Source organism: Pogoniulus pusillus, chromosome 4 (assembly GCF_015220805.1).
Source record: "Pogoniulus pusillus isolate bPogPus1 chromosome 4, bPogPus1.pri, whole genome shotgun sequence".
Lineage (NCBI taxonomy): Eukaryota > Metazoa > Chordata > Aves > Piciformes > Lybiidae > Pogoniulus > Pogoniulus pusillus.
In genome coordinates this window covers 915,918-942,572 of record NC_087267.1, presented here as the reverse complement: position 1 = coordinate 942,572, position 26,655 = coordinate 915,918, and the positions used below count along the sequence as shown (strand labels likewise).

Sequence of the window (26,655 nt, the reverse complement as noted above, 5' to 3'; positions counted from 1 at the left end):
CCCCGCATAGCCGCGGGCACCGGGGGGCGAGTGTGTCCGGCCGCCGCCAGGCGGGAGCCGCGGGGGGACGCCACTTACCGCACGGCAGGACAGGCCCGGGCCCAGCGCCGCGGGAGGAAGGCGGCGGCAGGAGCGAAGGCGCGGGCCCGCCCCAGCTCCGCCCGCACGGAGGCGGCCTGCGGCCTGCTGCCTGCGCCCGCCCGGCCCGCCGAGGGCCCGCGGCAGCCGTGCGCTCGGGGCGGTACCTGCGCAGAGCTGCGGCGCGCTCGGGAGCCAGGCTGGGCTCAGGGCCCCTCTGGGGGCCGAGGCCACTCCCGGGCGCTGTCACTGCCCCGGCCGGGCACAGGCAAGGCCGGGGGAGCTCTGCGGCCCCTGCACAGCTCCTCCCCTGGCAGCCTGCTCCACTACAGCAGCTTACCCAGAGCCTTGTCCAACCTCGCCTCGAACAGCTCCAGGGATGTGGCCTCAGCTACCTCCTTGGGCAACCTGCTGCAGTGTTCCAGCAGCCTCATGCTAAAGAACTTGTTCCTCACATCTACAGGAGCCTGTCCTCCAAGGAGAGCAGACTGCTCTCTCTGTGCCTAAACCATACAGCCAAGGCTGAACAGCAACTTGAGACTACCAAAGCCAAGGCTGAACAGCGATTTGAGATTACCTAAGCCAAGGCCTGAGATGAAAATGAAGGCAGGAGAAATGCAGACCTTGGTAGTAGTAACTCAGGAATTCCCAACCCAGCCCTTCCTCCCATCGTTCCTACGGCAGGAGACCAGACCCTGCTGCACTTAGAATCAGTCAGGGATGGAAGGGACCACAAGGATCATCTCGTTCCAACCCCCCTGCCATGGGCAGGGACACCTCACACTACATCAGGCTGCCCACAGCCTTATCCAGCCTGGCCCTAAACACCTCCAGGCATGAGGCTTCCACCACCTCCCTGGGCAACCTATTCCAGAGTCTCACCACCCTCCTGCTGAAGAGCTTTTGCCTTACATCCAGTCTGAACCTACCCACCTCCAGCTTTGCTCCATTCCCCCCAGTCCTGTCACTCCCTGACAGCCTAGAAAGTCCCTCCCCAGCTTTCTTGTAGGCTCCCCTAAGACACTGAAAGGCCACAGTAAGGTCACCTGGGAGCCTTCTCCTCTCCAGACTGCACAGCCCCAACTCCCTCAGCGTCTCCTGACAGCAGAGCAGTTCCAGCTCTCTGAGCACCCTCGTGGCCCTTCTCTGGACACCTTCCTCTTGTCCCAGGGGCTCCAGAACTGGATGCAATATTCCAGCTGGGTCTTCACCAGAGCACAGCAGAGCAGGAGGAGAACCTCCCTGTATCCGCTGGACACACTCTTCTTACTGCAGCCCAGGATGCCGTTGGCCTTCTTGGCCACCAGGGCACATTGCTGTCCCCTGCAGGACTTGGTGTCCATCAGGACTGAATGAAAACCTCAGCCACAAGGAAAGCAGAAAGTTGCTGCTTTTAACTGGTGAAGTGCATGAGTTTATTGGGACTAACAGCAACTTCGTGGGTTGGTTGGGTTGTTTAATCCAGCCAAAAGTTATGGATATAAATAGGCTGTAATAAGCTCTACTGGATACAGTGTAGATGGGAACTCTGAGGCAGAAATGTTACACAGAGACAGAAAAAGCTGCAGAAATGAAGACAAATTCAATTCTTCCAATATATTAACTGCAAGAAGGGCTACAGGGTTGCTCTCTTCCCTCTACTGATTCTTCTAGCAGATCTTGCATTGACTCAACACTTTTTAACACCTTAAAAAACACAAACTATTTTACAGTGGAAAGGCATCGTCCTCAAATAAGACAGGTTCTGCCCCAAAACAGGACTGCATGTAAACTGCACTTAAAACCAGAGTGCTCCCCCATGAACAAAACCCCCTGGTAGGCATTTGTGGGCTTTGTTTTTTTTTTATCTACAGTGGCTAAACTATCTCTCAGTGTGCAAAATGGTGCATGCAATACCACATCAGCTGTCAGGTTAAGAGCAGCAGGAAAAGTGCCACTTGGTTGCATTTGCCTAAGTCAGGCTTACTTTGTCCAGGTACTAAAAAAGAGCTTTGTGGTTGTTTTAGTCTGAGTGAGAGGCAGGGTGGAAAAAAAAAACCCCAGCCCAAAGGCCAGCTCATTTCAGTTGGTTTTACTGCAACATCCTGCCTGCAGAGGTCTCCAGGAACCCCACCAGATGCCTTCTCAGTGCACATTCCACATCCCATCCTCTCTTACCAAGCTCCTTCTTCCTTTGTGGTTGTGCTTTGGCCTGCAAACAGTGCACTGCTCCCTGTACCACAACCACTGGCAGCATCAGTATCTCCCACACAGTTCTGGGTGTTCAGTGATGTACCCTTATGGCCCTTGCACCCTATAAGGGGACAAAGAAAACCAACCCCCCACCCCCAGCACACCACATGCACATTGTCCAAGCCAGCTGTGCCTGGAGAGAAAGTTATGGGAGAAGGAAAACACAAGATGGTGAAACCCAGCAGTGAAAAGGACCAGAGAGCTCAAAATAAGAGAGTGCCAGCAGGGCACAGAGCTGCTAGGAAAGCAAAGAGGTGGAGATACTCAAATAGCTGAGGTGAAAAAGGCCTCATTTTGAGAGAGAAGATGCCTGCTAAAACAATTCCAGGCACAGAGGATAAAGGGAGGGTTGAGTGTTACAAACAGAGAGGTGGGAAAAGGGCAGCAGGGATCAAGAAGGTTAAGGAGAGAGATGACCTTTGTGAAACAGATTCTTCAGCTTGGTACTTCTTAAGGTGTGTTGGGAGTGTGTGGAAATCACCACAGTGGCTTCCAAACAACTAACTCCAGTGGATATTCTGATGCTGTCAAAGCCTCTTAACAGAGTCAGGTTTAGGTAACAAGGGAATATTTGCTCATCTCAAAACACAGTAGGCTTGCACAGTCAAACAGATCAGTCACTGCAAATGGAATTTACACTCTGTGGAGATCAATGCAAGGGAGAGATTGAAAGGAAACCTCCTCACCTCCTATTGTGCTTTGCACACAGCAACCTTCTTCCTCAGCAACTCAGAGCTCTGAGCATCAACACCAGCAAGACATCAAGAGGATACTGAAAAGGAAACCTCCTCAGCTCTGTTGTGCTTTGCACACAGCAACCTCCTTCCTCAGCAACTCAGAGCTCTGAGCATCAACACCAGCAAGACATCAAGAGGATACTGAAAAGGAAACCCCCTCACCTCTATTGTGCTTTGCACACAGCAACCTCCTTCCTCAGCAACTCAGAGCTCTGACCATCAACACCAGCAAGACATAAGAGGATACTGAAAAGGAAACCTCCTCACCTCTATTGTGCTTTGCACACAGCAACCTCCTTCCTCAGCAACTCAGAGCTCTGCGCACACTTTCAGCCTCACGACATCCAGTGAGATAGGAAAGTTTTCCACCCATGGCACAGATGGGAAAACTGAGGCAGAATTCTGCAGTGACTCACCCAAAGTCCTGCAACTTCCCAGTGGTGAAACCAGGAATGTATTTTTGTGAAGTCCAGTTCCCAGGCCTCTGGCTGATTAAAGTCCCTCCCTATTACCACAAAACAAGCAACACAAGCAACTTTCCCCCCCTTCTCCTGCTGCCATAGTCCTGGTGACACAGAGGAAGTGAATTGATTTGTTTTCCTGATTGAATTCCTGCTTTCTTTGGCAAACAGCCCCTGGTGCTGTCAAAGTGCTGCGCTGATGCTCTCTGCAGAGGTGTTTCTTCTGAGGCATGACATCAAAGCCACGGCTGCCCCAAGGCAGGGAGACTGTACAGGTCCAAGCAGAGTCCTTATTTCTTGCAGAAGACATGCTGCTTGGCGTTCTTCACACGTTGCTCCTCCTTCAGGTTCTTCTGCCTCGCCTGTTTGCTGGATATCAGCTCCACGTGCTCTGAGGGGAACCAGCCTCTCTCCCGGTCAGAAAGTTTGACTCCTTCCATCCACCCTGTGGTGCGGGGGGGAAAAGCACAACGTGAGGCAAAACAGTCCCAACATCTTATTCTTCTCCCACAAAAATCCTTCCAGCAGGGCCCAAAGATCAAAGAACAAGAGCTCCTTTCAGCTTCCAAATTACAGAATCATACAACTTCTTCCCTGTGAGGGTGGCAGAGCCCTGGAGCAAGCTGCCCAGAGAGGCTATGGAGTCTCTTTCTCTGGAGACATTCCCAACCCACCTGGATGCGCTCCTGTGTGACCTGCTCTAGATGCTCCTGCTCTAGCAGGGGAGTTGGACTGGATGCTCTTCCAGGTCACTTCCAATCCCTAACATTGTATAGTCATAGATCAGCCAGGTTGGAAGAGACCTCCAAGCTCATCCAGCCCAACCTAGCACCCAGCTCTGTCCAATCAACCAGACCATGGCACCAAGTGCCTCATCCAGGCTTTGCTTCAACACCTCCAGGGATGGTGACTCCACCACCTCCCTGGGCAGCCCATTCCAATGCCAATCACTCTCTCTGCCAATAACTTCTTCCTAACATCCAGCCTAGACCTGCCCTGCCACAACTTCAGAATGTGTCCCCTTCTTTTGTTGCTGCTTGCCTGGCAGAAAAGACCAACCCCACCTGGCTACAGCCTCCCTTCAGGGAGTTGCAGACAGCAGTGTGCTCTGCCCTGAGCCTCCTCTGCTGTAGGCTGCACACCCCCAGCTCCCTCAGCCTCTCCTCACAGGGCTGTGCTCCAGGCTCTTCCCCAGCCTTGCTGCCCTTCTCTGGACACCTTCCAGCACCTCAACATCTCTCTTGAATGGAGGAGCCCAGAACTGGACACAGCACTCAAGCTGTGGCCTGAGCAGTACTGAGCACGGGCAGAAGAACCTCCCTTGTCCTGCTGGCTACACTGCTCCTGAGCCCAGCCAGGATGCCACTGGCTCTCTTAGCTACCTGGGCACACTGCTGCCTCATGTGCAGCTACTATCAACCAGCACCCCCAGGTCCCTTTCCTGCCTGGCTGCTCTCCAGGCTCTCTGTCCCCAGCCTGTAGCACTGCTTGGGGTTGCAGCGCTGTGTTGGTTCTCCACAGCAGAGTAGAGGAGGAAGAGAATCTCTCTGCACCTACTAATCACAGCCCTTCTAACACACCCCAAGATGCCCTTGGCCTTCTGCTGGCACCTGTGAACCTTCCGTCCCCTAGGAGCCCTCTTCCTCCTTTCAGTCCAACCGTCAGGACACCAGAGGCTTCTGACTGTGCTGCTGAAGGCTTCTGCTGCTAGAGGAACTTCCTAGGCACAGCTGACGAGAGCCACTGAGCTTCTGCTTACCATCATTGCTGTACTGCATCACCATGATGATGTCTGCTTTCTCCAGAGCCAGCTCATCGTTCTCTCGAGCCTTGTAGGTCTTTATGCACTGAACTTGTGGTGCATCTGGACCGGAGGAGAGATCAGAGTGGTTTACCAGGGGAGAGCAGCAGCAAAACCCAACAACTGTCTGCATCAGCCCCAGGTACTGAAGAGCAGAGACCCGGGAGGGAGACCACAGCTCTTCCAGCTGAGCAGTACCGACAGCTACGGGGAGCGTTACAGCCCGGTGCCGAGGGGAAGCCCAGCAGCGTCTCCTCGGGCTACAGCAAGGCAAACCTTCTCCCCTGCCGTCCTCCTGCAATGCTGCACCTCAGCCTGACTCCACCTCCTCGAGCCAGCCCACTCCCACAGCTGTAGTAGTAGCAGAGAGTCTCACCAGGACATTCCAGGAGGTCCAGTTCTCCTCGTGGAGGAGCCAAAGCAGAGATCCATCTCAGTTTCTCACTGCTGGAAAACATCACCAAGCATGTGTCAGGATCCAGGGGCAGGGGCAGGGCTATGATGATGGGGATGGGGAGGAGGGGTGCAAAGGTTTGCTCATAGGAGGGATCAGGGAGGATCACAGAATGGTTTCGGCTGGAAGGGACTTCCAAAGGTCATCCAGTCCAACCCCCTGCAGTCAGGGACATCCTCCACTACAGAAGCTTGCTCACAGCCTTGCCCAGCCTCACCTTGAGTATCTCCAGGGATGAGGCCTCAACCACCTCCCTGGGCAACCTGTTCATAGAATCACAGAATGGACTGGGCTGGAAGGGACCTCCAAAGCTGGTCCAGACAACCCGCTGCAGTCAGGGACATCCTCCACTGCAGCAGCTTGCTCACAGCCTTGCCCAGCCTCACCTTGAACATCTCCAGGGATGGAGCCTCAACTACCTCCCTGGGCAACCTGTTGCAGTGTTCCAGCAGCCTCACAGTAAAGAACGTGTCCCTCACATCCAACCTGAACCTGGTCTTCTCTAGCTTGAAGCCATTGCCCCTTGTCTATCACTGCAGGCCTTTGTAAACAGTCTCTCCCCACCCTTCCAGCAGGTCACCTTCAGGTACTGGCAGGCTGCTATTAGGTCCCCCTGGAGCCTCCTCCTCTCCAGGCTGAACAACCCCTGCTTCCTGTTTCAATGTGCCACCACCCTCATGCTAAAGAGCTTGCTCCTAACAAGTTGCTGCTGGGGGCAAGGAGAGAAAATGGAAGTGGCCAAGGTTGAGTGATGACAAGCTGGTAGGACTGCAGGAGTAACTATGATGAGAGAGGAGCAAGGTGGCTCATCAGGGGCTTGTTATGGCAAGAGGATGCTTTTCAAGTCCTCTGCTCAGTATCTGTGTTTGATATTTAAGCATTCTGGTAGCTGGGGCCCAACCACCAAGTCCCCCCAGGAGGTTCTGGCTATGAAAATGGCATAAACTTCGGGCAAGCTTGAGGCCTTACTGTGTCTCTGTACGGAACAAGAACTCCACTCTCTTTCCCTGGTAATTCTGGAGCAGAAAGAGACGGAAAACGTTTTTGTTGCTTCCATGCAGCTTCATCTCACACTTCTCCCCACGCACGTCTGAGAAAGCAGCGTGGTCAAACACAACAAACCGTCCGCCCCTGCAGGGAGAGAGCAAGAACAGAGTTGGGAGGTATAAGGGGATGAAGGCTGCAAAACAAAGTGAGTCACAGAATCACAGAATCTCTCAGACTGGAGAAGCCCTTCAAGCTCCTCGAGTCCAAGCATCATTTTCATACTGACAAGTCCCTGACCAAACCAAATCTCTCAGCACATCTCATCACTATGAATCGATGTGGTTGGAAAGGAGCACCAGCATCAGCCACTCCAACCTTCATCCCAGCAGCCTCCATCACCAGACCATAGCCTCAAGCACCTCATCCACTCTCCTTTTAAACACCTCCAGGGGTGGTGACTCCACCACCTCCCTGGGCAGCCTGTGCCAGTGCCTGACCACCTGCTCAGGAAAGAACTTCCTCCCAACAGCCAACCTAAACCTCCCCTGATGCAACTTGAGGCCATTTCCTCTTGTCCTATCATTAGTAACTGGGGACAAGAGACCAGCTCCAGCCTCACTGCAACCTCCTTTTAGGTAGTTGTAGAGGGCAATAAGGTCCCCTCTCAGCCTCCTCTTTTGCAGACCAAACACCCCCAGCTCCCTCAGCTGCTCCTCATAGGTGATGTTCTCCAGACCTCTCCCCAGCCTCATCACCCTTCTCTGCACCTGCTCCAGCACCTCAATGTCCCTCCTATGCTGTGGTGACCAAAACTGGACACAGCACTGGAGCTGTGGTCTCACCAGTGCTGAGTACAGGGGCATGGTCACCTCCCTACTCCTGCTGGTCTCACCATTGCTGATCCAGGTCAGGATGCTGTTGGCCTCCTTGGCCACCTTGGCACACTGCTGGCTCATGTTCAGCTGCTGGCCACCAACACCCCCAAGTCTTTTTCCACCAGGCAGCTCTCCAGCCACTCCTCCCCTAGCCTGTAGGGCTGCTGGGGGTTGTTGTGGCCAAAATGCATGACCTGGCACTTGGCCTTGTTAGACCTCATGCCATTGGCCTCAGCCCATCCCTCCAGCCTGTCCAGATCCCTCTGCAGAGCCTTCCTACCCTGCAGCAGATTGACACTGCTGCTTCATTTGGTGTCATCTGCACACTTGCTGAGGGTGCATTCGATCCCCTCAGCCAGGTCATGGATGAAGAGATTAAACAAGAGTGGCCCCAAAATTGAGCCCTGAGGGACTCCACCTGTGACTGATTGCCAACTGGATTTAACCCCATGGACCACAACTCTCTGGGCTCAGCCATCCAGCCAGTCTTTAACCCAGCCAAGAGTCCACCTGTCTAAGCCATGCGGGGCCAGCTTCTCCAGCAGAATGCTGTGGGAAGTGCTGTCAAATGCCTTACTGAAGTCCAGGTAGTCCCATGTTGGTTTCCAGCACCAGAAAAACAAAACAGCTTCTACTGAGTCTTCATCTAATTCAGGCAGCCTAAGCTTTGCTCTTGCTAGAAGGCTCAGAAGGCCAGAGAGAGGGCACTTCATGAAAAGGGTAAAACAGCTCTGTCCTGTGAGAACCTGATTTGGTAGCTCACAGATGAAAGCCCAAAGCAGCAGTGCAAGACCCCAACCAACACAACCCAACAACAGCTCCCTTAGCTCCTCACCAAAGGGCGATCCACTAATCCTGGAACGGCTCAGGTTGGAAGGGACCTCAGAGATCATCTACTCCAACCTAAGCTCACTTTTCTGTCTCCACTCTTGAGGTTTTGGGTGGGTTTTTTTGTTGCCACATACACAGGTTTGCATCTGCTTGGAGGAAGGCACAGCTGCTAAACATGGCCAGGGAAGTAATTTGGTTTTCCCAGGACTGAGGGCTCAAGCATCATAGAACAACTCAGGTTGGAAGGGACCTCAGAGTTCATCTACTCCAAGCCCTCTGCTATGGGCAGAGACACCTCTCAGATTGATTCAGCTGCTCTAGGCCTCATCCATCCTGGCCTTGAAACTGAACATCCCCAGGGAGAAGGCATACACAGCCTCCCTGGACAGCCTATTCCAGAGTCTCACCACCCTCATACTGAAGAGCTTCTCTCTGAGGTCCAGTCTAACCTTGCTCTCCCTCAGCTTCAAGCCAGTGCCCCTTGGCCTGTCTCAGGACACCCTTAGCAAAAGTTCCTCTGCAGCCTTCCTGCAGGATCCCTTTAGGCAGTGGAAGGCAGCTGTTATTTACCAAGAAGAAATGGTTATTACTCAAATGTTTGACATTACAGAGCTGGAAAAGCAGAGCAAGTGTTGCCCCAGAAGAGAACTTCTTATATGACCAGAGTTTGGTCCATGACATTGCACACACTTGGAGGATACTCACATCACGTAGGGTTAGGAGAGCAGCTTGGCAAATGCAGAGAGAAAAGAGTCTTTCAGCAAAGCAGAGAGCCAGAGAGAGACAGGCATTGGAGAGGGGCAGCAAGAACTGTGGTGAAGCACTCACTCCTTGGGCCGCGACAGCAGCAGGCAGTCGTTGAAGAGGTGCAGGTAGATGGGCCGGGTGGTGACCTTCCACTTCGGACTCAGGGGGCTGTTGTCCAGCGCAGACAGCTCCCCGCACTTCACCAGGCGGCGCGACTGCGAGATGAGGGGAAAGATCTGCAGGACAGAAGTGGTTGGGTCAAGCCTGTGAGAGGAGATCATCATCCAGGAGCTTGGGATCCTGGGTTTGCCATGCTCGGGAGGAAGGCTGCTTTCCGCTCCCCGCTTGGCCCAGCCACTGCAGGCATCTTCAGCTGATGGCTGACACAAACGGCTGGGCAAGGGAAGCAGTGAGGAAGAGCTAACCTGGGTATCATGTTCTGCCTCAACAGTCCTGTCTCTTGGAATGGCCAAGCTCACCTTGCACTGAGAGACAGAAGACACCAGAGCTGGGCCCAGAGAATGGCCAAGCTCACCTTGCACTGAGAGAGAGAAGACAGCAGAGCAGGGCCCAGAGAATGGCCAAGCTCACCTTGCACTCAAATTCAATCTTCTGGCTGAGGTAGATCAGCTCTTCAGTGCTCTTCATGCGCTGGACATTTTCATTGCAATCCTTGATGAGCTGCAGAGGAAAAGAGATGATCAGTGAGGAGGGATCAGTGCTACTCCAGGAGCCCCTCAGCAGTCCTTAGGCACCCTCCTGCAAAGCAAGCATGTTTCAGGTGAGTTTACTGAACTTCTCCATCATCCTTCTGCCTTAAAGAAGTCTGTGTGACAAGGACTGTTTTCACTTTGGGATGCTGGGCAGAACTTTTTCCTACTGTCCAATCCAAAATTCCCCTGACACAGCCTTAAGCCATCCATAGAATCAGTCAGGGCTGGAAGGGACCACAAGGAGCAGCCAGTTCCAACCCCTCCTGCCATGGCCAGGGACACCCTACCCTAGAGCAGGCTGCACACAGCCTCAGCCAGCCTGGCCTGAAACACCTCCAGCCATGGGGCCTCAACCACCTCCCTGGGCAACCCATTCCAGCCTCTCACCACTCTCCTGCTCAACAACTTCCTCCTCACCTCCACTCTGACTCTCCCCACCTCCAGCTTTGCTCCATTCCCCCAAGTCCTGTCACTCCCTGACAGCCTAAAAAGTCCCTCCCCAGCTTTTTTGTAGCCCCCTTCAGATGCTGGAAGGCCACAAGAAGGTCCCCTGGGAGCCTCCTCTGCTCCAGCCTGCACAGCCCAAACTCTTTCAGTCTGTGCTCACAGCAGAGCTGCTGCAGCCTCTGAGCATCCTCCTGGCCCTGCTCTGGACACACTCCAGCATCTCCACACTGTTCTTATAATGGGGGCTCCAGAACTGGCTGCAGTACTCCAGGTGAGGTCTCAGCAGAGTGGAGCAGAGGGGGAGAATCACCTCCCACTGAGGGTACCATAAGCCAACATCCCCCAGCTCCCTTCCTGCAGGGCTGCAGGACAGGTTGCCAGCCTTACCTTTTCAAGTGCATCATAGGCCTGTGTTGCCTGCACTTCCTCCTCAGAGCCAGGCATGGTTCTCTTCAGGATGTTCTGCATGAAGAAAGATGTTTTCCATAATGCAAAGAGGGCAACCTGGACAGATGGAGCTGGGAGCAGTAGGAGCAACAGGGAAGGAAACTGAAGCAGTGGTAGCTGATGAGAGGTGGAGGCAAGGCCAGAAGTTTGAGGTGCAGAATGTTGCTACTGAGCTGCACTGGCTGGGGCAGCCCTGGCATGCTGCACCAAGTGAGCTGTCATGGCACAGAAAGCACAGCCTTGCACACAGCCTTGCTCCTTGCCTGGGGCTTCTTTTCTCCTGGTGTGAAAACCCAAAGGGTTCAAGTAATGAACAAGACGACTTTGATAAAAAGCTCAAAGTTAATTCAGGAGGGACTCCATAGAATGACCTGCGTTGGAAGGGACCTTGAAAGGTCTTCTAGTCCAACCCCTCTGCAGTCAGCAGGGACATCCTGCACTAGAGCAAGCTGCTCAGAGCCCTCCTCAGTCTGACCCTGAATATCTCCGGGATGGGTCCTCAGCTATATCCCTGGGCTACCTGTTGCAGTGTTCCATCATTTTCACAGTAAAGAACTCATTCCTAACATGCTGTGGTAGTTCCTAACATCCATTTGGTAGTTCCCTGTCTGGGAGGCTTCTGTTAGCCAAGGTTACAGGTGAGGAACAGGGGCAGGGGCACGGGCGAGGAGCCATGAAGGCCTTGCTTTGTTTTCCTACCAGGTAAGCAAAAAAGTTGCCTGAAACACACACCCCTCTCTTCTGAGCAGAGCCTGTCAATTATTTATTGGAGTACTGCTTAATTTATGCTGCAGCAGTGTCCTAAGCTGTATTCACACCACCTGGTCTCAGAGGGGCTAGCACAGCCTGCTCCTAGTGTTGCTGTAAGGCAAAGCAGGCACCTGCACGGTGATGAAGGGCTTTGGGTTTGCAAAGGCACGTTCACAGTGTGGGCAGCAGAGGGGCATCCAAAGCAGGGAGAGCAGCAGCACAGAGAGGGGATTCTGCCCCCCTGCTCTGCTGAGACCCCACCTGCAGCACTGCCTCCAGTTCTGGTGTCCCCAGCAAAAGAGGGACACGGAGCTGCTGGAGCAGGGCCAGAGGAGGCTACGAGAGGGAGCTGGAGAACCTCACCTATGGGGACAGGCTGGGGGAGTTGGGGCTGTTCAGCCTGGAGAAGAGAAGCCTCTGGGGAGACCTCAGAGCAGCCTGCCAGTACCTGAAGGTTGCCTACAAGAAAGCTGGGAAGGAACTTTTTACGAGGGCCTGTGGTTAGAGAATGAGGCAAAGGCTTTGAGCTTGAGGAGGGCAGGTTGAGATTGGAAATTAGGAAGAAATTCTTGGCAGTGAGGGTGGTGAGAAACTGGCACAGGCTGCCCGAGGAGGTTGTGGATGTCCCTTCCCTGGAGGCATTCAAAGCCAGGTTGGATGAGGTCTTGAGCAAGCTGGTGTCCTTGCCCACGGCAAGGGGTTGGAACCGGATGACCTTTGAGGCACCTTCCAACCTAAACCATTCCGTGACTCTTCCCCCAGAAGCAGAAGGAAGCAGTGTGTGCAGTCCTTGTCCCCAGCTGTCTCTGGCTTGCAGATCTGCAGGAGAGTCAGCTCGAAAGAAGCTGCAGGAGGGCAGAGAACCAGGATTTACCTGCAAGAGGAGTTTGAGGCGAGTGATGCGCTGGAAAGGGAGGATGAGGAAGGATTTAAGTGAGAGACGCTGGCACACTGGATCGCTTTCCAGTCTCTCCAGGACTTGCTGGAACCCTGCATTTCCATTTCTGTGCGAGTGGTAAAGAAAGAAGACATCCAAGAATCAGAGCCAATAAACAAAACCTTCCCAGTGTCAGATTTCAGTGGCTGTTGGAGCACTCCCAGCAGCCAGGTTTTGGCCCTGGGGCAAGAGCTCTGGGGAAACTGCACTCTTCTGCTGCCACAACGCCAGCCCAGGCTTCCAACACACACAGGGCAGCAGCACGACCACCATTAGACCTTTTCTCCTTCTGCCAAAGCCCTCTGAAATAAAAGCTACATTTTCATTCTCCTCTCCCAGCAGGGCACCTCTCACAGACAGTACTGCTTTGTATTCTTGCCTTACATCGAACACAGCTCCAGGGGCTGTGTGCAGGGTCTGCAAGCAGCTGCATATACAGGAGCACAAGACGTCAGGGGTTGGAAGGGACCTCCATAGATCGAGTCCCACTCCCCTGCCAGAGCAGGACCACACAGTCTAGCTCAGGTCACACAGGAATGCATCTAGACAGGGCTGGAAAGGCTCCAGAGAAGGAGACTCCACAGCCTCTCTGGGCAGCCTGTGCCAGTGCTCTGGGACCCTTACAGGAAAGAAGCTCCCCCTTGTGTTGAGATGGAACCTCCTGTGCTACAGCTTACACCCATTGCTGCTTGTCCTATCCCAGGGCACAACTGAGCGAGTCTGTCCCCTCCTTCTTGCCCCTCAGCCCTCAGATATATTAGATCCCTCTCAGTCTTTTCTTCACCAGACCAAACAGCTCCAGGTCCCTCAGCCTCTCCTCACAGGGCAGTGCTCCAGTCCCTTCATCATCTTCACAGCCCTCCCTTAGACTCTCTACAGCAGATCCCTGTCCCTCCTGAACTAGGGAGCCCAGAACTGAACATAATTCCCTCTCTTGTTACTCCTCAGAGGAGGTGTCTTCCCACCTAACATCTCTCTTACCCTCTTAGACACAGCCACTGCTATCCCAGTTTTCCATGCTGGGCAGTGGCAGATGAAAGCCTAATGGTGTGGGAGTGGTAGCTGGCACCAGAACAGCCAGGCTCCTATCCTTGAAGAGATCCTGGAATACTGCCTCCTGTCCTGGTGTCCCCAGCATAAGGACAGAGAGCTGTCAGAGCAAGTCCAGAGGAGGCCACAAAGATGATCCAAGAGCTGGAGCAGCTCTGCTATCAAGACAGGCTGAGGGAGCTGGGGGTGTTCAGCCTGGAGAACAGAAGACTCCAGGGGGACCTCAGACCTGCTTTCCAGTACCTGAAAGCATCCTGCAGGAAGGTTGCAGAGAGAATTTTCCTGAGGGTGTCTAAAGACAGGCCAAGGGGGAATGGTTTGAAGCTGAGGCAGAGCAGGGTTAGAGTGGGGCTGAGGAAGAAGTTCTTCAGTAGGAGGGTGGGGAGATTCTGGAATAGGCTGCCCTGGGAGGTTGTTTTGAAGGCCAGGTTGGATGTGGCCTTGAGCAGCAAGAGTCTAGTTGGGAGGTATCCCTGCCCATGTCCACGGCTGGAGTAGATGAGCTCTGAGGTCCCTTCCAACTTAAGCCATTCTGTGGTTCTGTGATGATTCTATGGGGAAGAAGGCTGTAGGCCCCTGGATAACCTCCTTGAGGGCCTTTCTGCGTGGAACTGAGCCTCCTCTGAAATGAATCAACTGCAAGACCAGAGCTCACCCAGCCAGCAGCACTCAGAGATAGTGCCCGAGGACTCTGCTTGGAACAGTGTCTTCTGGAATCACTGCACTTTCACTGCATCTGGGCTGTTATGAAGGGAAGCAGTGCAGAAGTGACATGGAAACCTTGCTCAGGTCCGGGCCTATGCCTGGTTAATGCTTGATTGTACCCTTGGGTATGGAAGAGGAGGGCTAAGAGATGTTCCACTCCACTGCCCAGAGGTAGAGAGACCCATGGTGTTCCCTGCCCCCAGGCTTTTCAATCCACCTGAAAGATTCCTGGGGAGCCAGTTCAAGCTGATGGACAGCAGCCATATTTCACTTGATTACAGAATCACAGAGTGGTTGAGATTGGAAGTTTCACTTCAGTGAATCCAATTTAGTAGTCTGAAAATCATTATCCAGGACAGCAATGTTTAATCTCTCCAGCAGAGGGCAGCCAAGAGAGAACAGCTTGCAAGGGAGTCAGACCTTTCCGATGGCAGGGGAGCTTGCAGCACCTCTGTCCTGCTGTCCCCACATGCCACCAAACTGAAGAATCATAGACCAGTCTGGGTAGGAAGGGTCCTCTGAAGGTCAACTAGGGGTTGGACTACCCCCTCTGCAGTCAGCAGGGACCTCCTCAACTAGATCTCCCTAGCCAGGGAGGTGGTGGAATCACCATCCCTGGAGGTGTTCAAGAAGGGACTGGATGAGGCACTTAGTGCCATGGTCTAGTTGACTGGCTAGGGCTGGGGGATAGGTTGGACTGGATGAGCTTGGAGGTCTCTTCCAACCTGGTTGATTCTATGATTCTAGATCAGGTTGCGCAGAGCCCTGTGAAGCTTCACCTCAAATATCTCCAGGGATGGGGCCTCAACCACCTTCCTGGGCAACCTGTTCTAGTGTTCATGCTAAAGAACCTGTTCCTGGCACCCAACCTAAATAAGGTCCCTGCCTGTTCTTCTAGGGATGCAGGGGGAGCACCAGCCAACAAACTGTAGCTGCAGCATTCCCCATGGCATGACAGAGTGAACATTCCACGTGCAGCAGGGAAGTCTGAGGGTAGGAGAGTGGAAGAAGTAAGAGAACTTACAGTAGGCGCTGGAAGGTTTGCTCCTGGTAGGTCTGGTTGGTTACGTAGGGCAGATAGACCCTGCGGAACTCGGGGGCATGTTTCAGAGCCACATCACACACGTGGAAGGTGAACATGTCCTCCTCAAACTTCTCCTCCAAGTCAAAGAGGAAACTGCAGCAGCAGCAGCACGTGGGGGGAATGGCACCAGAAAAAAAGAGAAGAGCAGAGCAGCGTCACTGAGCGCAGGGAGAACGGCGCCGGTCCCCTGCGCTCCGAGGAGAGCACAGCGCCTGTGGTGCAGCAGCGCGGGGCTGGGACGAGCGAGAGGCAGAAGGACCTCTGCTCTGGAGAGCTCAGACATCTACAGGCAGGGGCAGCAGGCAGCTGCGAAAGAAGACATCACCAGAGTAACTGCACTGGCAGAAATGCAAAAGGCAGCAGCAAACCTTGATGGCTTTGCCATTCAGGTAGCCAGAGCCTGGCAGGAGAAGAGCAGAAGAGTCTCCTACAACAGACAGGAGTCCTTGCATGTGAGCTCATGCCTACGTTTTATGGGCCCATGCACAGGTAACTCATTAGGTGCTGGCCAGTGATGGCTGTCATTTACTCTTTCCCCTTTTTGCTTTGGTCAGGGCTCAGGCAGCTGCTGCTTTTGTCTTATATTTGGCAGGAGATGAATTTGGCTTCATCTGAGGTTGAAGCCAGGCAAGTTCAGTCACAGCAGAACTCAACAGCAGATGGCTACAGGAGTGTTTGGGACGTTTTGGTCTCCTGCTCTGTGCCATTACATTTGGAAGGTGACCCCAAGACTTGCACTGCTCTATCACCCTGAGCACATTTTGGTCTCCTGCAGTGAGCTCTGTGTCATCAGATCTGGAAGGTGGCCCCCAGACTCGCGCTGCCCTGTCACCTAAGAAGGTGGGCATCCCTTCCATACGTTTACCTACGGTGTAGATGAACCTTTCTGTAGCTACCTTGGAGGCCTGTGACCAGGCAGCACTGGAGTGGGAGAGGTCACTGATGGGAATGATGGGCTGTGTCTTCTGGCCTGCACGGGAGGTGGCAGCCCCTGGAAAGGCAAGGCCAAAGCTCACCTGGCGCTGACATCGCGGACGTCGTGGAGGCGGGAGAAGAGCCACTGCCGCTCCTGGTTGGTCAGCATTGCCTGCAGCTCTGCTGACCTCTGGAAGTGATCTACTGCCACGTTGAGGCTGCGTAGGTAGGAAGCTTCAGACATGATCAACTCAAATTTGGCCTTGAGGGATGAAACAAGAGAGCACAGCACCAGCAGGCGGCATGAGGCTGGGAGGAATCTCACCGAGAAGAGACAGAGGCAAAGCAAGGAAACCTCCCACTGGTTCAGTGTAGAGTCCCAGACTGGGCTGGGCTGGAAGGCACCTCCAAAGGTCATCCAGTCCAAACCCCCTGCAATCAGCAGGGACATCCTCCACTACAGCAGGCTGCTCAGAGCCTTGTTGAGCCTGACCTTGAAGGAATGAAGCCTCAACCACCTCCGTGGACAACCTGTTGCAGTGTTGCAGCACCCTCATACTTGTCCCTCACACCCAATCTCAATCTGCTCTGCTCTCATTTCAAACCATTGCCCTTGTCCTGTCACTCATCCATCAGGTTTAGGCTGGATCTTAGGAAGCAGTTCTTCAGTATGAGGGTGGTGAGGCTCTGGAATAGGCTGCCCAGGGAGGTTGAGGCTGCCTCCTCTCTGGGGATGTTCAGGGCCAGATTGGATGAGGCTTTGAGCAGCTGAGTCTAGCTGAGGGGTCTCTGCCCATGGTGAGGAGGTTGGGGTAGATGATCTCTGAGGTCCCTTCCAATCTGAGCTCCTCTAGGATTCATTCTATGACTTTTCCACAACTCTGAACTTGAGCACTGCTCTGCTTCTGAGGCACTGCTACCACCCAGCCCACACTGCTTACAGGGCAGAGGTGACCTCACCTCTGTGTTCCACCACCTGCATTCTCCACATGGGAACTTTTGCTCTCCGTTTTAACCACCCTTCTGGGGACTTCTTGCTGACTACAACTCATCATCAGGAAATGCTTCTTCACTGTGAGGGTGATGAAGTGCTGGAATAGGCTGCTCAGGGAGGTTGTGGAGTCTCCTCAGGAGACTTCCAAAACCCACCTGGATGCACCCCTGTGTCACCTGCCCTGGGTGATCCTGCTCTGGCAGGGGGGTTGGACTGGGTGATCCTCCTGAAAGGAGGCTGGAGCGATGCTGGTGTTGGTCTCTTCTGCCAAGCAGCCAGCAACAGGATGAGAGGAAATGGGTTTGAGGTGTGCCAGGGGAGGTTTAGGTTGGACATGAGGAAAAGCTTCTTGAGTGAGAGAGTGGTGAGGGGTTGGGACAGGCTGCCCAGGGAGGCAGTGGAGTCCCCATCCCTGGAGGTGTTCCAGAAGCTGCAGAGGTGTGCTTCAGAAGATGGCTTAGTGGCCATGGCAGCTGAGCTGTGGCTGGACTCAGTCTTTTGATCCAAGGTCTTTTCCAGCCTTAGTGGATTCTACAACCTCCAGAGGTCCCTCCCAACTCCTCCCCTTCTACAGTCTGCTTTGTTACCCGCGACCCTTACCTCCTGCAGCTTCTGCTCATCACGGGACATATTGAGCAGCATCCTGCTGCCCCTTATCACAGGGATGTCCTGCCAGAGGGATGCAGTAGAGCAGACTGACAGGCGCTGCAAGTAGGAGTCCTGGGGGGACAGCACTTTCCTGCGCAGCCTCGGGGAGCTTGGGAAGCTCGACTCTAGGTCCTCTGCAAAAGAGTCCACTCTCTTCTGGCTTTGAATGGCCTTGTTCAGCACCACATCACTGTACTCCTGGTACAGCAGTCTTGCTGTGAAGAGAGGCATGGAGTTACCTTCCTTAGCAGCTGCTCACCCTCTGCTTCAGCCCAGGGAAAGCTCTGTCTCAGACTGGGGACTCAATTCCCTGACTCCTCGCTACCAGGTGGCAGGAGCTGCCTCTCCTTTGTGCTCCCTGCCAGGGTGAGGGATGATGAAGGAGAGGGTCTGCTACAGCACTTCAAGCAGCAGGTACTCACACGAGTTGATCAGTTTGGAGTGTCTGCGTTTGAAGTTCTCCGTCGTGTCTGCAGGTTTCTTCTCTCTGCACAGAGAGCAAGGGTTTAGGAAGGTGGAGGGCAGGAGGAGCACAGCACCAGAGGTGGCTTAGCATAGAATGGGTTAGGTTGGAAGTGACCTCAAAGCCCATCCAGTTCTAACCCCCCACCACAGGCAGGGACACCTCCCCCTAGAACAGGTCACTCAAGGCCTCATCCAACCTGGCCTTGAACACCTCCAGGGGGGAGCAGTCACAACCCCCTGTGCAGTCTGTGCCAGTTCCATGTCCTTCTTGTGTTGGGGGATCCAGAACTGCACTCAGGGCTTCAGGTGGGGTCTGAGGAGAGCAGAGCCAAGGGGCAGAATCCCCTCCCTTGCCCTGTGCCCACACTGCTCTTGCTGCAGCCCAGCACAGGGTTGTGTCTGGGCTGCACTCACACTGCAGGCTCCTGTTGAGATTTGCATCAGCCCAGACCCCCAGGGCCTGTTCCTCAGGGCTGCTCTCAGCCATTCCCCACCCAGCCTGGAGCTGTGCTTGGGATTGCACCAACCCAGGTGCAGGACCTTAAACTTGGCCTTGTTGAATGTCATGAGGTTGGCCTGGGCCCCCCTCTCCAGGTCCCTCTGGATGGATCCCTGCCCTCTAGCCAAACCTTGGTAACACATCTGTCACAGCAAGGATCTCCCTTTCCAGCAAGCTCAACCTCTACATGCTTCACCAAAATTACACTGTCTAGTAGGGGCAGAAATGCTTCTGTTGCCATGGGCTCCTCTCCCAGGAGCCACAGGCTGGAGCACAGGCCTAAGTCTCTAATACAGTCTTCTTCTCCTCCTCCTCAGGAACAATGAAGAGCATCACCTAGCTGTGCCACACAGAAAAGGGGACAGACTCTAAGGGGGCTTTGAGAGGCTTACCTCAATATCACTGTTTCTGCACTGCCTGGTGGCTCCCTGTGTGCCTTGTGAGCTTCTTCCTCTGAGGGCACAGAAGGCATTTCTGCAGGTCAGACAATGAGAAAGTAAACCCCCTGAGTCTGTTTGTAGAGCCAAGCTACAACCCAAATGACACTCAGACACAACTCACCTTGGGCTGGAGCAGAGCTGCCCTCCTGACCTCTATTCTGGGGTCAGAAACATTCTAGTTTTAATAACCCTTGGCACTACTTGCACTTTACAGGGGTACGTTAGTCAGGTTTTACTCCTAGAGAGAAAAAGGCTGCCACTTGCAGGGAGGACAGCAGCTCTGAAAGCTTCTCTCTCCAGCTGCCCAAGGGAAGAAACTGCCTGTGGGACGTGCTTGGGCTAGGCACCAGAAAGCTCTCAGTGACTTGTGCTGCAGAGATGTTGGACATCCAACAAGGTCACTCTTGTGCAGAGTCCTGGAAGGGAAGCAGCCCAAGAATCCAGTGCTCACATTTATCTGCTCTGGGAGCATGCCCCAAGTGCTGCTTGAGTCACCTTCTGCTTATGCAGAGTGGGGAACGTTTGCATTTGCCTTTGCTTTTGTGAGGGCTTTCATTAAATGGAGATTTAAATAATTCCATACAAAATCCACTGGGAGCAGGAGGAGGAAGGAATCCAAAGACTGAGCTGCAAGTACAGGGCAGGGGAAGGGCAGTGCTGATGTCTTAGATGCTTTCAAATCTGGAGGCAAGGATTTCCAGGTCAAACAGATGAAGAAATCCTTATTCAAGTGCTGCAAACATTTCACAGCCCTCCCATGCTCCCCTTCTCCCCTGTGCCAGAACTTAGGCACCTCGTGGAGCTTAGAAACTAAGGCAAGCATCAGCAAGTATGCTTCAAGGTCACAGAATGGTTTGGGTTGGGAGAGACCTCCAAGGGACATCTAGGCTCCATGTCAGACAGAATCACCCAACTCTGTCTGTGATTAGACAGAGAACAGAACAGAGAGCAGACAGAGAGCAGGAGAGAGCGAGCAAATGCCCATCCTGACAGCAGATGCCTGTTTGCCACTTGGTGACATCAATGAGTTGGCCTCTGTGCAAGTTGGGACCTTGAGCTTGGTGAGATTTGCATCCTTATCTCCCATCTCCAATCCCACGTTCTCAGGAAGCTCATCTCTTTCAGAAGGTCCAATTGGAACCCAAAGGTGGCAGTTGCAAAAGAAAGGGAGGGAGCAAATAAACAAGGAGCTGAAACATGTGGGAACAGCTACACGCTGCTGAGGGGGTGTGCGAGTGTGCTCAGAGAGGGACGGGTGCTGGGGCTGGCAGGGACCTCTGGAGAGCAGCACATCCAACCCCTGCCAAAGAAGGGTCACCTAGGGCAGGGTACACAGGAGCACAGTGCCCAGGTGGGTCTGGGAAGTCTCCAGAGGAGACTCCACAGCCTCTCTGGGCAGCCTGCTCCAGGCCTTCAGCACCCCCACAGCAAAGAAGTTTTTCCTCACATTGAGTAGAACCTCCTGGGTTCAACCTGTGCCCCTCATCCTCTCACCACTGAAAGGAGCCAGGTCCCTCCTTGACACCCACCCTTCAGATAAATACAAACACTAACAAGATCCCCTCCCAATCTTCTCTTCTCCAGGCTAAACAGCCCCAGGTCTCAGCCTTTCCTCATCAGTCCCTTCCTCCCCCTCAAAGCCTCTGTTGGACTCTCTCTGGTCTATCCCTGTCCCTCTTGAACTGAGGAGCCCAGAACTGGACACTGTACTCCAGATATGGTCTCCATAGGGCAGGGAGCAGCCCTGGCCCCACAGTCAGTTTCCTCACAGCCCTGTTCAACCTCCTCTCCTGGTTTTCCTTACTGCTTGGAAAAAGGCTGCTACCAGTGCAGCAAAATGCAGCGGCCATGGGATGGCAGCAAAGGTGATGAGCAGAAGCTCACCACAGAGCTGCACCAAGAAACTCACTCCTGCAAGCTGGCCAAACCAGGTGAGGTTACTGAGCAAGGGGGACAGAAGGTTGAACATGGAGAACTGACAAGAAGAGAAACTGGAGAGGGAGTCAAGAGGGGAGGGGAGTTCTGCTGCAGTGTGAAAGGAAGGGAGGTGGCAGTGGAAGCCACATCCCTGGAGGTTTGTTGGGTTTTCACCAGGAGAAAAGAAGCCCCAGGCAAGGAGCAAGGCTGTGTGCAAGGCTGTGCTTTCTGTGCCATGACAGCTCACTTGGTGCAGCATGCCAGGGCTGCCCCAGCCAGTGCAGCTCAGTAGCAACATTCTGCACCTCAAACTTCTGGCCTTGCCTCCACCTCTCATCAGCTACCACTGCTTCAGTTTCCTTCTCTGTTGCTCCTACTGCTCCCAGCTCCATCTGTCCAGGTTGCCCTCTTTGCATTATGGAAAACATCTTTCTTCATGCAGAACATCCTGAAGAGAACCATGCCTGGCTCTGAGGAGAAGTGCAGGCAACACAGGCCTATGATGCACTTGAAAAGGTAAGGCTGGCAACCTGTCCTGCAGCCCTGCAGGAAGGGAGCTGGGGGATGTTGGCTTATGGTACCCTCAGTGGGAGTCAGCAGCGTTCAACCAGACCAAGTGCCAGGTCCTGTGCCTGGGTTTTGAGCAAGCCTAGGTGAAGGCTGGGCAGTGCCTGGCTTGAGAGCAGCCCTGGGGAGAGTGACTTAGGGGTGCCGGTGGATGAGAAGCTCAACATGAGCCAGCAGTGTGCTCTGGCAGAGCAGCCAGAGCCTGGGCTGCAGCAGGAGAAGTGTGGCCAGCAGGGTGAGGGAGGTGATCCTCCCCCTCTACTCCACTCTGGTGAGACCCCACTTGGAGTACTGCATCCAGTTCTGGAGCCCCTGGGACAGGAAAGATCTGGACATGCTGGAGTGTGTCCAGAGAAGGGCCAGGAGGATGCTCAGAGGGCTGGAGCTGCTCTGCTATGTAGACAGGACACAGAGAGTTGGGGAGGGGCTGGAGCTGCTCTGCTATGGAGACAGATGAGAGAGTTGGGGCTGCTCAGTCCGGAGAGGAGGCCTGAACTTGAACTAAGATCTTATTTTGGCCTTCCAGGATCTGAAGGGGGCTACAAGAAAGATGGGGAGGGGCTTTTTAAGCTGCCGGGTAGTGATAGGAGTGGGGGGAATGGAACAGAGCTGGAAATGGGCAGATTCAGACTGGATGTTAGGAAGAAGTTCTTCAGCATGAGGGTGGTGAGAGCCTGGAAGGGGCTGCCTCCAGCCTCATCCCTGGAGGTGTTTAAGGCCAGGCTGGATGAGGCTCTGAGCAGCCTGCTGTAGTGTGAGGTGTCCCTGCCCATGGCAGGGGAGTTGGAACGAGATGATGCTTGAGGTCCCTTCCTATGACTGAGCCCCAGTGTGCAGCCCCACTCAAGAGTGCTGTTACAGGGCAGCAGAGAGGAGCCAGGGGCAGCTGGGGGCAGGAGCCTGCGGCAGGACAGCGAGGAGGCAGCAGGGCTGGCGTGAGGAGCACCAGCAGGAAGCTGCAAGAGCAGCGGCGACCTCTCAGCTCTCCTGCCTCTGCCACACTGCCTGTTTGATTCAATCCTGCTCTGGCACCTGCAGTAAGCTGAGGAGGGGGAAGGGAGACCGAAAAGAGGACTCACCCTGCAGGATGTCTGGCGGTACTGAGGTCCTCTTCAAGCCCTGCCGGTGCCAGTCCTTGCTTTTCACTCGGCGCTTCATTGGGCTGTCCTGATGAGCTGCTGGCTCCTGTGCAGCTGCCCTGCTGGCTCTCTTATCTGGCCAGCTCGATGCTTTCCTCCAAAGGTGGTGCCTTGGCATCCCCTTCCTGGGGCTGAGCTGCCAAGCCACCTTCTCCTCCTCCTCCCAGCTTTTGCTTGACCCTTCTCTCATCTCCTGTGTTCTCCGCCACTGCCAGTGGAGCTTGGATGCTCTTTGTGCCCATGCCAAAGGTGCCTGCCTGGTGCTGCCACCGTGGCTGCCCTGAGACCTCCTCCTCTTGGCAGCTCTTTCTGCCGGTGGGTGGTGATGGAGGGCCCGAGCTGGAGGAAGTGGATTGGATTGGTGAAGGCCCAGCATGGGAAGGGGCTGAGCAGCCTCTCTGCTCCCGCAGTCCCGTGGATGCTAGCAGGCCTTCCAGCGAGGGCCAGGGGAGGGTGCTCAGGTGAGGAGCTGCCCGACGGCCTGTGCTGGTCTGCCGTGTCAGGGCTGCTGTCAGAGCAGCCAGCCAATGCTTCACTGCCAACAGCAGAAACAGCTTCTGGCCAGCAAACTGACCCCTGAGTCATCCACAAGTCTCTGTCTCCTGGGTACCTGACTCACCCAGATCCCACTCTCCAGTCACTGGAGCAAGGTCACCTTTCTCTGCTCCCTCTTCTCCACCAGCAGCAGAGGCCTCACAGTGTGAGGCTCGGGCCCAGGGGCAGCAGTCCGAGGAGCAGGCAAAGGGCCAGCCAGCTCACTGTCACCCACCTCACAGCTGGCATGTGGCCTGCAGCAGGGCACAGGAGCCAGGGGCTGGTGACCTCTGGAGGGCTGGGGGCTGAGCGAGGTGATCTGCATGGAGTGCAGGGGGCCTGAGCTTGCCTGGGCTTTGCAGCTGGGGAGCAGGAGGAAGCAGCAGGTTGGCATCGGGGCTCGGACACTGGAGGTAGGCTCGAGTGGGACAGAGGTTGTTCTTGAAAAGCTCACAGCAGGGACGGAATCGTCTTCAGAGGGCCAAGTGAGGCTGCTCAGGGACGCTGGAGATCCTGGATCCAGGCTCTCCTGGGGGTTAAAACTGAACCTGGCTGCATCTGTTGTTGCTTCCTGACCCATGCCTGCTGCGCTCTCCTTCGCCCTGGACAGCAGCACTCGACCCTGGGAGGCTGTGCTGAGTCGTCTCTAGGGGGCTCAGGGGAGTGGAAAGTCCTGCCTGGTGTTCGGGGGTGGCTCCAGTGGCCCTGCAGTGACAGCTCCAATCCTGCTCTCCTCCAGGGCAAGACAGCTTGTGCATGCTACAGAGGGGCCAGGAAGGCCTTCATGAAAGCCTTCCCTCACAAGTGAGGAGTTGATGGGGAAGTGCTGGCCTCCTCTGGAGCTGCACCCCTCGGAGCAGCAGCTTCTCCTGACCTTGGCTCCTGCACTTGCACAGCAGCTGCTTGGTTGGCTGCCTTCTCTGAGGCCACAGGACAGTCCTCGGGGGTCACAGAGGCTGCCCCACTAGCAGGGGGCTTGCCATGGGCCAGACGCCGACGCCACAGAGCTGAGCTCTGAGGGGAGAGCTGGAATGAATTCCTGAAGCTCAGCTTCTCCCAACTCTTCTGACCCGGGATGGGCTGGCCCCAAGCTCTGGGAGACAGAGGAAGGGTGTGCTGGAACAGAAACCTCTTGCTTCTCTGCTCCAGGGAGCAGTGCATCCCTACCAAACTGCAGGAGAGGCTTTCCGTGCCCATCACTGTGCCCACCCTCCTTGCCCAGCCTTGGCCAGTCAGCCCAGTTCAGCTTTCTCCGCTCCCCTGACCACCACTGGAACAGCAAGCCAGAGTCTTCTGGGTCTTCTGCCTGCTCAGAGGCTTTGGCACCTGTGTGAAGTTTCACCTCCTGGGTTCAGGTTATCTGAGGACAGAGGGCTGCCAGCAGGTGGCTGGCACCCAGAGCCTGCTTCTGCAGCAGCAGCTTGTGGCAGCACACCGGCAGGAGCCGGACGCACAGCCACAGGTTCCCCGGGAGGAAACACTGCTCCTGTTTGCTCTGCCACCAAGACATTCTCCAGACCACAAGGGCCCACAGCATGCCTGGGAACAGAAGGTACCTCTGGCTTGAAAGATGCTGATGGAGGCTCTAGCTGAAGCTCTTCCTTCAGCCCGAGCTCTTCCCTCTGCTGTTCTCGCTGCTCACTTTGTCCCTTGCTTTTTCCCACTTTGGAGCCCAAAGCTTTTCCTTCTTCTGGCAGGTTCTGCTCTTTGGGCTCTTTCTTCTCCTCGTCCTGCTGAAGTTCAGATGCTGCCTCATCCTGTGCTGGGTCCTCATGCTGTGACATATTCACTCCCTCAGCTCTGTTGGCCACAGCCCTTCCTTGGAGGGCACTCTCTGCTGGACAGGCAGGGCTGCCTTCTGCTCTCCTGTCACTGTCTTCCAGCAGGAGGCTTCTGGCGGTGGAGGAGTTACCTTTAGGAACCCTTCCTGCTCCCTGGGCTTTGACCATGCTGCTGTTTCTTGTTTCCCCAGCTGAGATCTTTCCTTCTGCCTGTAGTGTACTTGTCTGGCTGCCGCCTGCGAAGGTGGGAGACAACCGAGAGGCAGGAGGCGACGCTGAGTCCCCTTCCGAACCCTGAAGTGCCCTCAGGCTTTCCCCAGCACCTTCGGGAGTGTCCTCCCCTGCTTGCTCTGAGGTAGGCTGCTCCTCTGCCGCTGTCTGCTTGCTCGCTTTCTGCTCTGCACCAGCATCGACCTCCAGCAGAACATCCCCCCCAGAGCTCTTACCCAGGCAGGGCTCAGCTTTATAATGCCCTTCTGAAACAGTTTTACACACCAGGAAGCACTTAGGTGTCTCCCTCGGAGAGGGAAAGGCAGCAACCAAAGGTGAATTCAGGTGCTGGGCCTCGGGGACTGAGCCATCAGCAGTCACTTCAGCCTGGCACTGAGGAAGCTCAGTGATGAGGTCCACAGCCTGCAGGGTGCTGTTGCCAGTGGCTTGCCCACCCTGGTCTGTCCTGAGAGAAGAGTCCTGGTTGCTTTCTAGCTCAGCCAGCTCCACCTGCGTGAGTTTCAGAGAACAATCCAGAACACCCTGCTCTGAAAACATTTCTCCTTCCAATTCAGAGAGTTCCTCCTGAGGCTCTGCATCCCCTTGCTCTTGCTGCAGGCCTGCTGGCACTTTTGGCACAGGGTTAGAGGCTCTGCCCAGCATCTCTGCTGCTTTGCCTGGGGCAGAGAGGCAGCACTCAGGAGTGCTGAGCTCTGCTCCCTTTGCAGAGTCAGAGGGGCTCATGCTCACTTTGGCTGAGGTGTGAGGGCCATGGTGATGCTCCCCTCTGGCTGGGGTAGAATCCCAGGCTCCCCCAGTGGTGCTGCTGGCTGCTGGGGGAGTGGTACCTCCCTCACTGGTTTCTTCAGCCTCCATCAGTGACATCTTGCTAAACAAAAGGGGAGAAACAACAACACAAGTGAGTTCACAGGCCTTTAACAACAGAACTAATACAGCTGAGAAACAACACAACAAATGCAAATTCAGAGGATGAGAAGATCTGGGAAACATATCAGGGCCTGAGAGGAGGCAAATAGCCAATCCCAGCTGGCAGGAGGGACACCAATGCCAACGTTAAGCTCCTAATGCCCTTTGAGTTGGACGTGCAGCTCCAGAAGTGCCTTTGGCTGGAGCAGAGATGCTGATCTCTCTGTAGCAGCTGCAGTGCAGCGTGGGGCTGGCCATGGCTAACGACCTCCAAGCCAAAAGG

At 54.8% G+C, this 26,655-nt stretch overlaps 1 protein-coding gene across 1 annotated transcript; it reads right to left on the bottom strand.

Moving 5' to 3' along the window:
* Positions 1–1,469: 1,469 nt before the first annotated feature.
* LOC135174486 (rho guanine nucleotide exchange factor 5-like) lies at positions 1,470–26,438 on the bottom strand. The gene is given in 32 exon segments (XM_064141739.1): positions 1,470–3,953; positions 5,268–5,372; positions 5,686–5,756; positions 6,733–6,894; positions 9,285–9,439; positions 9,795–9,884; positions 10,751–10,825; positions 12,435–12,564; positions 15,277–15,429; positions 16,353–16,513; positions 17,846–18,108; positions 18,316–18,380; positions 19,250–19,331; positions 22,861–23,017; positions 23,019–23,255; positions 23,257–23,289; positions 23,291–23,332; positions 23,334–23,369; positions 23,371–23,472; positions 23,474–23,506; positions 23,508–23,612; positions 23,615–23,743; positions 23,745–23,852; positions 23,854–23,901; positions 23,903–23,953; positions 23,955–24,122; positions 24,124–24,144; positions 24,146–24,250; positions 24,252–24,272; positions 24,274–24,429; positions 24,431–24,772; positions 24,774–26,438. Coding segments are annotated over 32 exon segments (5,118 nt in total). The 5' UTR covers positions 26,331–26,438; the 3' UTR covers positions 1,470–3,798.
* Between the last annotated feature and the right edge of the window lie 217 nt (positions 26,439–26,655).